At 58.7% G+C, this 10,472-nt stretch overlaps 1 protein-coding gene across 1 annotated transcript; it reads left to right on the plus strand.

Annotated features, from left to right (window-relative positions):
• Positions 1 to 637: 637 nt before the first annotated feature.
• PACSIN1 (protein kinase C and casein kinase substrate in neurons 1) lies at positions 638 to 6,380 on the plus strand (the record flags this gene model as incomplete). The annotated part of the gene is made up of 9 exons (XM_082638744.1): positions 638 to 765; positions 1,685 to 1,841; positions 2,817 to 3,052; positions 3,452 to 3,607; positions 3,720 to 3,895; positions 4,270 to 4,390; positions 4,489 to 4,616; positions 5,591 to 5,778; positions 6,271 to 6,380. The coding sequence occupies exons 1-9, from the start codon at positions 703 to 705 to the stop codon at positions 6,378 to 6,380; spliced, it is 1,335 nt and encodes a 444-aa protein (XP_082494870.1). The 5' UTR covers positions 638 to 702.
• Positions 6,381 to 10,472: the final 4,092 nt, after the last annotated feature.

Genomic DNA, 10,472 nt, shown 5'->3' on the forward strand with positions numbered 1-10,472 from the left:
ACCAGGGGTTCTGCATCAGTTGGGGACTGGGGGGGAGCTGAGGTGGGTCTTTTGCACCAGGTGCAAGGATTCAGCTATGTCAGGGTGGGCAGTACCGAGGTGGGCAGATTGAGAAGCCTTCTGGGGTTCATCATTGAGCCCCAGGGTGCCAGGTCCTGGGGAGGGAGTGCAGGACATGCACAGAGAGAAGCCTGATTGCTGGCTTTGAGGAGCTGTGTGTGTCTGTGAAGCAAACTGCAGATTTATATAAAGCAAGTATGTAATTACATGGCCCTAGGTTTTAGCTCTAAGAGTCCAGGAGCACAAAAACAGTTGCAGGCACCATGGTTCTGGTGGTTGCAGCGGGCTTCTGAGAAGAGGTGCCCATGCTTGAGCTGGATGACGGACTTAGGGGAGAGGGGAAGGACAGGATGTGGAGTGAAGGGCTTATGGCGGAGAGACCGGGTGGTGGGCACGAGGGGTGCTACAGGGTGGCTCTTGGGGTTACCCTAGGGATGGGGAGCCAGTCTCTGGGCAGGAAGCCCCCATCCAATGCGAGCTCACGCCTGTAGAGCCCCCACAGCAAGTTGGGGCCCCAGGCCTGGAATGGGGCATGAGGGGAGCTGCCCTCATCTCCAGGATCTCTCTCCTGCCCTCCTAGCGCATGAGCAGCCAGCCTGCTGACCGCCGCTCCACACCTGTCCACCCTGCAACAGCCACACCATGTCTGGCTCCTATGACGAGGCCTCGCTCGCTCCGGAGGAGACCACCGACAGCTTCTGGGAGGTGAGGCTTAGATGCTCCCCAGGTCCTGGGGACCAGGCAGCCTGGCTGCGTGGCGGCCCAGGCTCCCACCCACCCGTGACCTCAGATCTTGCTCCCCAGCCCCGCGGACCCCTCCAAAGCCCTCCATGTCCAGTGGGCAGTTGTTGCCACCAAGTGGTTCCTACAGACCATTGAGCCCAGAGCCCCTCTGCCTCACAGCTGCCCCTGGAGAGATCCTGTGGAATTGATGTGGAACAGGGCCCTCCTGACCCTCTGCTCTGGGGGCCCCGGCTCAGACTCCTTGTGCTTCACGCAGGCAGGTGCAGCACTTTACAGCTTACGTGGCCTTTCACAGCTGTGCCCCGCCTCCTACCCTATGCAGTGGGCAGGGGGCGGAGCACTGGTCACAGAGAAGTGTTACAAGTTCAGGGAGCCCCGCAGCGACAAAGAGGTGGAGCCAGCATTGCAGGAGCCTCCCAACATATTTGAGACCCAGAAAGAAATTTTCCATCGGCTTCCAAAACCCAAAGTGAAGACTGCCAAACCTAAATTAATAAGTGTTTAATGAGATGTCTACAAAACATAATATTATGTCAAGAAGCTGCAGCTCAGCTCAACGCTTATATGACTCTATATAAATATAATAGATTTAGCAGGCAAGTACAAAATGAATAATTCATTTGAGTCCAAGTCCAAATTATAAATATCCTTCTGCACTTGGTGGCAGTGAGGAAATTCTGTTTAAAGTGGGATGAGGGAGTGTATAGACGGTAGGGTGTGAGGGGGGTGTCCAAGCCTCCATCAGCGAGAGGGTCCAGAGCCCCCAGGGTGTGAGCACGGGGTGGCCCGGTGGGCGCCCCCTGCAGGACAGGGTGGCCAGGGCGGCCGGGCGGGCGAGGCGGGGAGCCCGCGGGAGTCGTGCTCGCTGCTCGGCCGCCAGGTGGGGAACTACAAGCGGACCGTGAAGCGCATCGATGACGGGCACCGGCTGTGCAACGACCTGATGAACTGCGTGCAAGAGCGCGCCAAGATCGAGAAGGCGTATGCGCAGCAGCTCACCGACTGGGCCAAGCGCTGGCGCCAGCTCATCGAGAAAGGTGCCCCGCCCCCTCCTGCCCCATGCCCAGCCCTTGCGCACACCCCAGGCGCTAACCGGCCCCCCACTGTCTGGGTCCCGGGAGCGCCCTGCCTCTGGATGCACCTGCACCCCCCAGTCACCGGGCCCTGCCCTGCACACTACCCCTCCCAAACCACGCAGGCCTCCCTCTCCCCGGTCAACTCTACCTTCTGCAATTTTAGGTTGGATTAAAAACAAACAACGTTTTATTTTGAAATAATTTAAGCTTAGAGAACAGTTGCTAGAATAGTACAGAGAATTACATACCTTTCACCCAGACTCACCAGCTCACATTTTACCACGTTTGTTTTCTCACTCCCTCTCTATTTATAGGCATATCTTTTCTGAACCATTTAAGTTAGAGACATGCCCCTTCACCCTAAATTCTTCATGTATCACCGAAGGATAAGAACATTTGTTTACATAACCATAGTTCAGCTATCAAATTCAGGGCGTTTAATGTGGCCCATATGCAAATTTTATTATAGCAATTGTTCTTGCTGGTCCAGATCCTGTGGGATGTCTGGTTCCGGTGGCTTCCCATTATCTGTCACCAGTTGGTTCTTCAGTTTTACGTTCAGTCAACATTCCCAGAGCACCGACTGTGTGCCTGGTGCTGTGCTGGCTTGTGAGAGCTCATGGGGGTCCAGGCTGCCGCCCATGGGGCTCACAAGCTGATGGGGGAGACAGGGAGTAGGCCCAGAGACGGACGCTGTAAGAAGAATTCATGAGGGCTGGAGGCCGAGGTGTGTGAGGATAGAGTACTCAGAAAAGGCTTCCTGAAGGAGGTGGCTGTTCTTGGGCCCTGGAAGGTGGATAAAACTATAGGGAGAGCACAGGAGGGCATTTCTGCTGCCATGGGAAGTATGGGGAAAGCCTCAGAGAAAGGAGGCGTGAGGCGGGCCTCTGGGCCGGGGGTAATGAGGACCCGGTGACCGCATGGCCATTTCCTCAGGCCCACAGTATGGCAGCCTGGAGCGGGCCTGGGGTGCCATGATGACGGAGGCGGACAAGGTGAGCGAACTGCACCAGGAGATGAAGAACAGCCTGCTGAACGAGGACCTGGAGAAGGTCAAGAACTGGCAGAAGGATGCCTATCACAAGCAGATCATGGGCGGCTTCAAGGAGACCAAGGAGGCGGAAGACGGCTTCCGCAAGGCCCAGAAGCCCTGGGCCAAGAAGATGAAGGAGGTGCCTGGTGGGCGGCTGCCACGGAAGGGGCGGGGCTGGGCAGCTGGGCTCAGAGGGGCAGACTGATCAGAGGGAGGGTCTCTACAGATGTGGCAGGCAGTGCACTGCCCGCTGGTATTGGGCCCTCAGGGGAGCAGCATTGCCTGCCAGAGAGAAACATCCACAGATGGGGCAGGCACTGCAGTGCCCGACGGGAGGGTGTCCATAGGGGCAGGCAGTGCAGGGAAATGCACAGATGGGTGGGCGCTGCTCCTGAATACCTGGAGCTGGGGCCTGCGTCCCTTCCGCCTTTTAAGAATGTGTGCTCACAGCTCCCGGTGGAGCGGGCAGGTGGGAGGGGTTGAGAGTGAACACATTTGCTTCTGCTTACACCCTGCCCCCTCTCCCCCCTCCCCACAGCTAGAGGCAGCCAAGAAGGCCTACCATCTGGCCTGCAAAGAGGAGAAGCTGGCCATGACCCGGGAGATGAATAGCAAGACGGAGCAGTCGGTGACACCCGAGCAGCAGAAGAAGCTGCAGGACAAAGTGGACAAGTGCAAGCAGGATGTGCAGAAGGTGCTGGTCGGGCTGGGGTCTCAGGGCCCCTTGGAGTGGGTGGCAGCTGGGAGCTGCAGGCCTGGGTCTCACACACACCACCCCCCCCACCACTTTGCCCTGGTTCCTATAGACGCAGGAGAAATATGAGAAGGTGCTGGATGACGTGGGCAAGACCACACCCCAGTACATGGAGGGCATGGAGCAGGTGTTTGAACAGTGCCAGCAATTTGAGGAAAGGAGGCTGGTCTTCCTCAAGGAGGTGCTGCTAGACATCAAACGTCACCTCAACCTAGCTGAGAATAGCAGGTAGCTGGGCGTGGCGGCACGGTGGGCACAGGCAGAGGCAGCAGGGCCTCCTGGGCCCTGTGTTACAGTGACAGGAAGGGGAGGGCGGAGCTGCAGGGGCCAGTGGCTGCCGGGGTGTAAGCTCACACACACCAGATACTCAAGAAACATGCTTGGATGGATGGGTGAGTGGCTACGGTGGGGATGGAGAAAGGTGCCCACTGGGCATACCTGGAGCTGCCCACTCAGAGATTGCTCCTTGGGAAGCAGCCTGATTCCCAGCTGGGGGGGCACGCCAGCACCCTGGTCTCCTGAACAGGCTCTGGCCCTCACTGAGGCTGAGACGGGGCCATGGTGCATCTTGCCCTGCACCTCTCCATCTCCCCCGTGCACAGCTATGTTCAAGTGTACCGGGAGCTGGAGCAGGCCATCCGGGGGGCCGACGCCCAGGACGACCTCAGATGGTTCCGCAGCACCAGCGGCCCTGGCATGCCCATGAATTGGCCCCAGTTTGAGGTGAGGATGTGTGGGGATGGGGAAGGGGAATCTGAAACAGCTGGAAGGGGCCTCGGGGGGCAGCCCCCCAGCCTGACTGCTCCCCTGGCACCCCCCAGGAGTGGAACCCAGACCTCCCACACACCACCACCAAGAAGGAGAAACAGCCCAAGAAGGCAGAGGGGGTAGTGCTGACCAATGCTGCTGGGATGGTGGAGTCCACATCCCAGGCTGGGGACCGTGGCAGGTAAGTGCCTCCTACGGAGCTTCCTGGGGGCCAGGGGGATCCACACACTGGGACAGCTGAGTTTTACCTCAGGAGACAAGAAATGGTCTAAAACATGGCAACCTTGGGCTCCTCTCAAAGGTAGTGATAGATAACCCTGTGAGAGTACCTACTGTGTGCCAGCACTGTTCTAAGCATTTTCCATAAATTAGTTCCTTGATGTCTCTCAACACTCTGAGGAGTGTGTAAATATTCCCATTTTACAGATGGAGAAATCAACACCCAGATAGGTTAAGTGACTTGCCCAAGGTCACACAGCTGGTTAGTAAGCCTCAGAGCCAAGATATGATGCCCAAGAGGTCTGGCTCCAGAATCCTCACTCATATATTTGCCTTGGCCTTCTTTCTTTCTTTTCTTGTTTTTTTTTCTTCCAGTTTTATTGAGATATAATTGATACATAGCACTGTATAAGGTTAAGGTGTACAGCATAATGATCTGACTCACATACATCATGAAATGATTATCACAATAAGTTTAGTGAGCATCCATCATCTCATATAGATACAAAGTTAAAGAACAGAAAAAAATTGTTTTCCTGGTGGTGAGAACTCTCAGGATTTACTGCTGTAACTTTCATAGATAACATACAGCAGTGTTAGTTTATCTTTATCATGTTGTACATTACATCCCTAGGACTAGTAATCCTCACTCTTAGCCACTGGGTTGTAATACCCCTTTCAGATGAGGGGTCAGATGTTCTCTGGGGTCGCCTTCAGCACCTCCTCACTCAAGGGCTGAGTAATGCTAATAGTCCTGCTTCCCATCCGGTTAAAGGGCTGTCAGTGAGGGTCACTGGCTCCGGACCCCGTCTTACAAGGCCCATCCTTGCTCCAGCCTTGGTGGACTTTAGGGTCAGGGCTCTGGTTGGGAGGAGGGGGCAGCCCTAAGGACAGGTTGAGAGGCCACTCATGCTGGGTCCTCTCTCTGCGTCTCAGTGTTAGCAGCTACGACAGGGGCCAGACTTACGCCACTGAGTGGTCGGACGACGAGAGCGGGAATCCATTTGGGGCAAATGAGGCCAACGGGGGCTCCAACCCCTTCGATGAAGACGCCAAGGGAGTGCGTGTACGGGCGCTCTACGACTACGAAGGCCAGGAGCAGGACGAGCTCAGCTTCAAGGCTGGTAAGGGGGCGGGGCCGGTCGAACCTGGGGCGGGACCTGGCGCGTGGGCGCGGCCAAGAACTGGAGGGCGACCTGTGCCTCGGGGGCAAGACTTCAATTGGAGAGCAAGGGCAGGGCCTGAGAGTGACAACTTGGTGCCAGGGGCAGAATCTGGACCTAAGAATAGGGTGGGGGTAGGGCCAGAACAAGGATTGGGGGCGGAGCCTGAGGGCAGGGCTGCCGGGAGGACGGACAGGACTAGGGCAATGAAGCTGGAGGCGGGGCCTGGTTTTCCGGGGTGGAGCCGAGATTAGGTGGTTGGCTAGGCCGCCCGTGGGTGTTGAGGTGTGGGTGGGGCTGGTCTCTGCGCGGGGGGGGGGCGGCTGACATCCGGGCAGTAATGGGTGGGGCACTGGGGTCAGTTCAGTGTAATCAGAGGGCTTACCCGGCAGGTGGGGGTGGGGTCAGTCCTCTCTGAGTTCCTGTCAACCAGCTCCTGTGTCCCCTCTCTAGGAGATGAGCTCACCAAGCTTGGCGAGGAGGACGAGCAGGGCTGGTGCCGCGGGCGGCTGGACAGCGGGCAGCTGGGCCTCTATCCCGCCAACTACGTGGAGGCCATCTAGCTACCCTGCTCCCCTCCACATCACCCCCACTCCTCACCCACCGCCTCCCCTCCCTGCCCACTCTCGTCCTCCTCCCCTCGCCATAGAGTTCCAGACATATTTTCCAATCAAGCTTTTATTTTTTTAAAAGTCAAAACAGAACAAAACAAAAAAATACTAAGAGACAAAGCATTTGCCTGGAGGCCAGGGTGGTGGGACTTGGGGTGATGGCCCCAGCGTAGGTGAGGGTCTTAGGACTTAGCCCAACAGCGACATCACAACATCCGCTCTTCACATCCCACCAGAGAGTCTCCTGAGCCCAGAGCGGTGTCTCCTGGACCCTTCCATCCTGCCTCAGTCCCCCCAGCCTTCCCCTCCCCACCCCAGGCTGCCAGCACCTGCCCCCATTCTCTGGGCCTGGTTTTATGACCTCTGCCTCCAGCCCCACCCTGCTCCCCTCCCACCACCTCCCTATTCTCAAAGACCTCCCCTGCAGACCCCCGAGAAGGGGGCCTCCTCTTTAGTCTTCCACTCTGCCTGGGGAGTGCCGTTCTCCTAGCCTCGCCCCTCAGGACTGGTGGGGCTGGAGGAGGGATAGTCACCCTGTTCTCCCGTAGAGCTTCCAGGGGTCCCTAGACTCCCCAGGACATGAAGAGGGGTGAGCTGGAGTTGGTGACAGTGTGACTGGGGTGTAGGAGGGTGAGTGAATGGGGAGCAGGCTCAGCGGAAGGACCAGGACCCTGCTGGGGCCCTTCTTTGCAGCTGTCAGTACTTCCCGCACAGGCTCTTCCTCAGACCCCACCCCGCTCTCGCTCTCGCTCTAGTAAGGCCTCAGGCTGTGGGGAGGGGCCCCAAAGCCTAGGGCAAAGCCAACAACAGTAGCAGCCTCCTCCCTTTTCCTGGGGAGGAGGGCCTCTTGCCCTCCCTCCCTCCATGTCCATCTAAAACCGTAGAACCACTGGGCTAAGCTGGCCTCCCATGCCTCTCTCCCCTGCTCTGGCCTGCCTGGGGAGGCACTGGGGACCCGGTGCCTGTGGCCAATGGGAGAGGCGTGGGTTTGCAGGAGGGAGGAGCCCCGGCCTCAGCAGCAGGACAGTCGCCAGGTCTTTCTTCCTTGTCCCCTCTCGCCCAACCCCGGCCCCTGGCAGCCCCTCCTGCTGGCAGCCCCTCCATCTCTCCAAGCCTGGGTCTCAGTTAAAGGACTTTTGTGGGTGGGAGGAGGCAAAGGGACTCCTGCAAGAGCAGGAGTGTTTCCTGCGGTTGGTGAAAGGAAGTGGTGCTGGATTACCAGGTATTCGTACCAGGTACCAACCAGCCTGGCCCATAGGAGTGGGGTGAGGGTGCTTGAGAAGCCGACCAGGGCAGGACAAGACCCAATGAGGCAGGGGAATGATGGGAAGAGGAGTCTCTCGGGAACCTCTGGGGTGAGGCCTTGAGACTTCCTGCAGCACTAGGTGAGGTTACTGCTCACAGCTGATGCTACTTCTGAACTTCGGGCCTGCAGACACCCTACCCGCTCAGCTCCAGCAGCACCTGGACCCCGGGCCTCCAGGTAAAGACAGCGTGATACCCCAGCCCCTCCGTCAGCCTCAGTCCTCTTTTGCTCCGTGCTGCTTCTCCCAGCAGCCCACTCAGGAGGTCGCAGGCCCCAGCCCCAAGGCCCTGAGCCTGGTCATGCGGGCACAGAGGACCTGGGCAGAGTCACAGGGGCCTGAGCTGGTGCAGGCCTCCCTTGGGGCCAGGGGAGTTGGGGGTTTGGGGACAATGGCACCCCCAGGGTCGGGCAGACTCCCCTCTCAGCACCCCTGTTCTTGTTACTGTCTGCTTTCTGGGCCTCTGCTGCAGCCTGAGATGTGCCCTAGGCCCCTCAGAGCCTGAAGTAAGATTTCAGAAGCCTCAGGCCTCCGGATTCCAGAACAAAAGCCTCTTCAGCCTCTCCCCAGGGGCAGGAGTTGGGGTTGGAGGCCTCTGCCCCTTGGAAGGCAGGAAGCGAGCACATCTGCACCTTGGGCCTGGGCTCCCCCTCTCTGTGCCCGCGGCTTCCCGGTACCTGGGGAGGGGCTGTGGCCCTGGCTGGACCCCAGGCCTGTCCCCCTCAGCACTCTAGCAGCCCACGCCGGGGCAGGGACTCGAAACCCATTCCTTCTAAGCAACCACCTCCACGGCCCTGTTGGGGACCACTCCCTCTCAGTCCCCAGGCTCCTCAGGACCCCAGGGCAGGAGGGTCTCCCACCCGGAAGCCCCCCTGAGCCCCACCTGTCAGTGCTGGTGTCAGACACTCAACACCGAGCGGAGCGGCCGTGCCCACCGCCTCCTGTAGCCCCCGTCCGCCCCCTGGATGCTGCGCGGGGCGCCCTGCGGGGCTCGGCTTGTACCGTGTTTTGTCCCCAGTTAAGCGCCCTTTCTGCGGCCCGGCTCTGCGAGGAGCCGGGGCTGCCCCGCCGCCTGCCACCCTAGGCTTCCTGACTCCATTAGTCCAACACCTGTGAAACTCCGAGAAGTGCTGTGGTCTCAGCAATGCGCCCGTTTTGTACATGACTGTGTAATTTAAAGGTATATAAATACAAATATATATATACACAAGTTGTGACTGTATGGCTGTGGATAAAATCCAGAACTGTGTCAACCTGGCTGGACGGTGTCATCCTGAGTCTTGTGTGTCTTGCGAGCGCTCTGAGAGTTGCCTGCGGTTGGACGTCTGTTGGGGAGCACGCTGGGTACTGTCCTGGCGACCACCACGGGTTTGGGGCCTGAGGGCTGGTCCCTTCACCTTCCAGGGCCCCGGGTCCTGTCTGTACAGGGAAGGTCACACCTGATGCTCTCTTAAGGCTCCAAGGCTGTGGCCTTTAGAATCCTGGGTGCCTGGTGATGAGCACTGACCAGGAGACCTGGGGCATCCGGGGTCCCAAACTCATGGTTCAAGGGTGAATTTGACCCCTAAATAAGTTTCCATTTTTAAACCAAAATTCTAAAAGTGGCCGCTGAGGCCTGTGGTTTCTGGCTGTTCACAGTCCCGGCTCCCTGTGGTGTGACATCAGGCCATGTCACACTTCCCTGTGTCCTGCCTGACCTCTGACAGCACTTCTGTGTGGGGCCCCTTGTGGGGCAGGACAGGGGCTCTGGGCTCCTAACTCTGTTATGCCCGGGGCTCAGCCCCCAGCCCAGCTTCAGCTCTAGTCCCAGCCCCTGCTCCAGCCTCCCCACTCTGGCCAGATCCCTTTTGGGGCAGGGCAGGAGTCCCTGTCCCAGTCCTGCCATCAGGTCACTGTGTCCCCACCCCGGGTCTCAGCCTCCCCCGTCTGGTTAGATGTCTCTCTGAGGCCCTTCTGGCCTTGACAGCCTGACAGGGTCCTGACACAAACCCATCGTTCAAGGCAAATATACTATAGTCCCCTCACCCCTACTGTTTTCCCCCAGCCTCGGGGCATGCTCAGGGCAGGGAAAAAAGGTCCTTTTGGGGATTGGATCTGTTCTCTCCCCCATATTCGTCATCCCCCAGATCCACCTCCAGGGCCAAACCCCTGGTTTTAGCCAGAGGACTCTTCAAGTAAAGATAAAAGTTTGCCTTGTTTGGACAGGCTGTTCCATGCAGTTATGGGGAGCCCTGGAGGCAGGCTCCCCTGCAAAAGGTCAGGGAGTACCTAGGCCAGATGGAGTTCTGACAGGCAGGTGTGTGAAGGAGAAAAAGGATTCCGGAGTTTGCTGCCAGCACACGAGGTGTCACTGGATGGGTGTGTGCCTCTGTGCCTCATGCAGATCCACACAGCAGGGAGCTGCCCCACCCAAGCCCCCCGCAGCTCCGCGTTCTGGAGCAGCTCCAGCTCCCCACTCTTCGCCCCTAATCCTCCTCCTCCCTCCCTCCCAGCCCCAGCCTGAGATCTGAGGCCTCTCCAGGCCCAGGCCCAGCTGGGGACGTGCAAGCGGGTGGCTCCAGGGACTTTGGGGCAGGGTGGGCAGGCTGGAGACAAAAGCAGTTCAGCAGAGCAGAGCTGGGTTCTGGCCAGGGCCCAGTCTGCCCCCTCCCCGGGGGTGGGCAGACAGCAGGGGCCCAGCGAGGCACTGGCCTGGGGCAGGGCCTCCTCCTCCTCCCCGTGTAATCCCAGCTGACAGATG

This window comes from Mesoplodon mirus (assembly GCF_964341445.2).
Source record: "Mesoplodon mirus genome assembly, chromosome: 12".
Taxonomy (NCBI): domain Eukaryota; kingdom Metazoa; phylum Chordata; class Mammalia; order Artiodactyla; family Ziphiidae; genus Mesoplodon; species Mesoplodon mirus.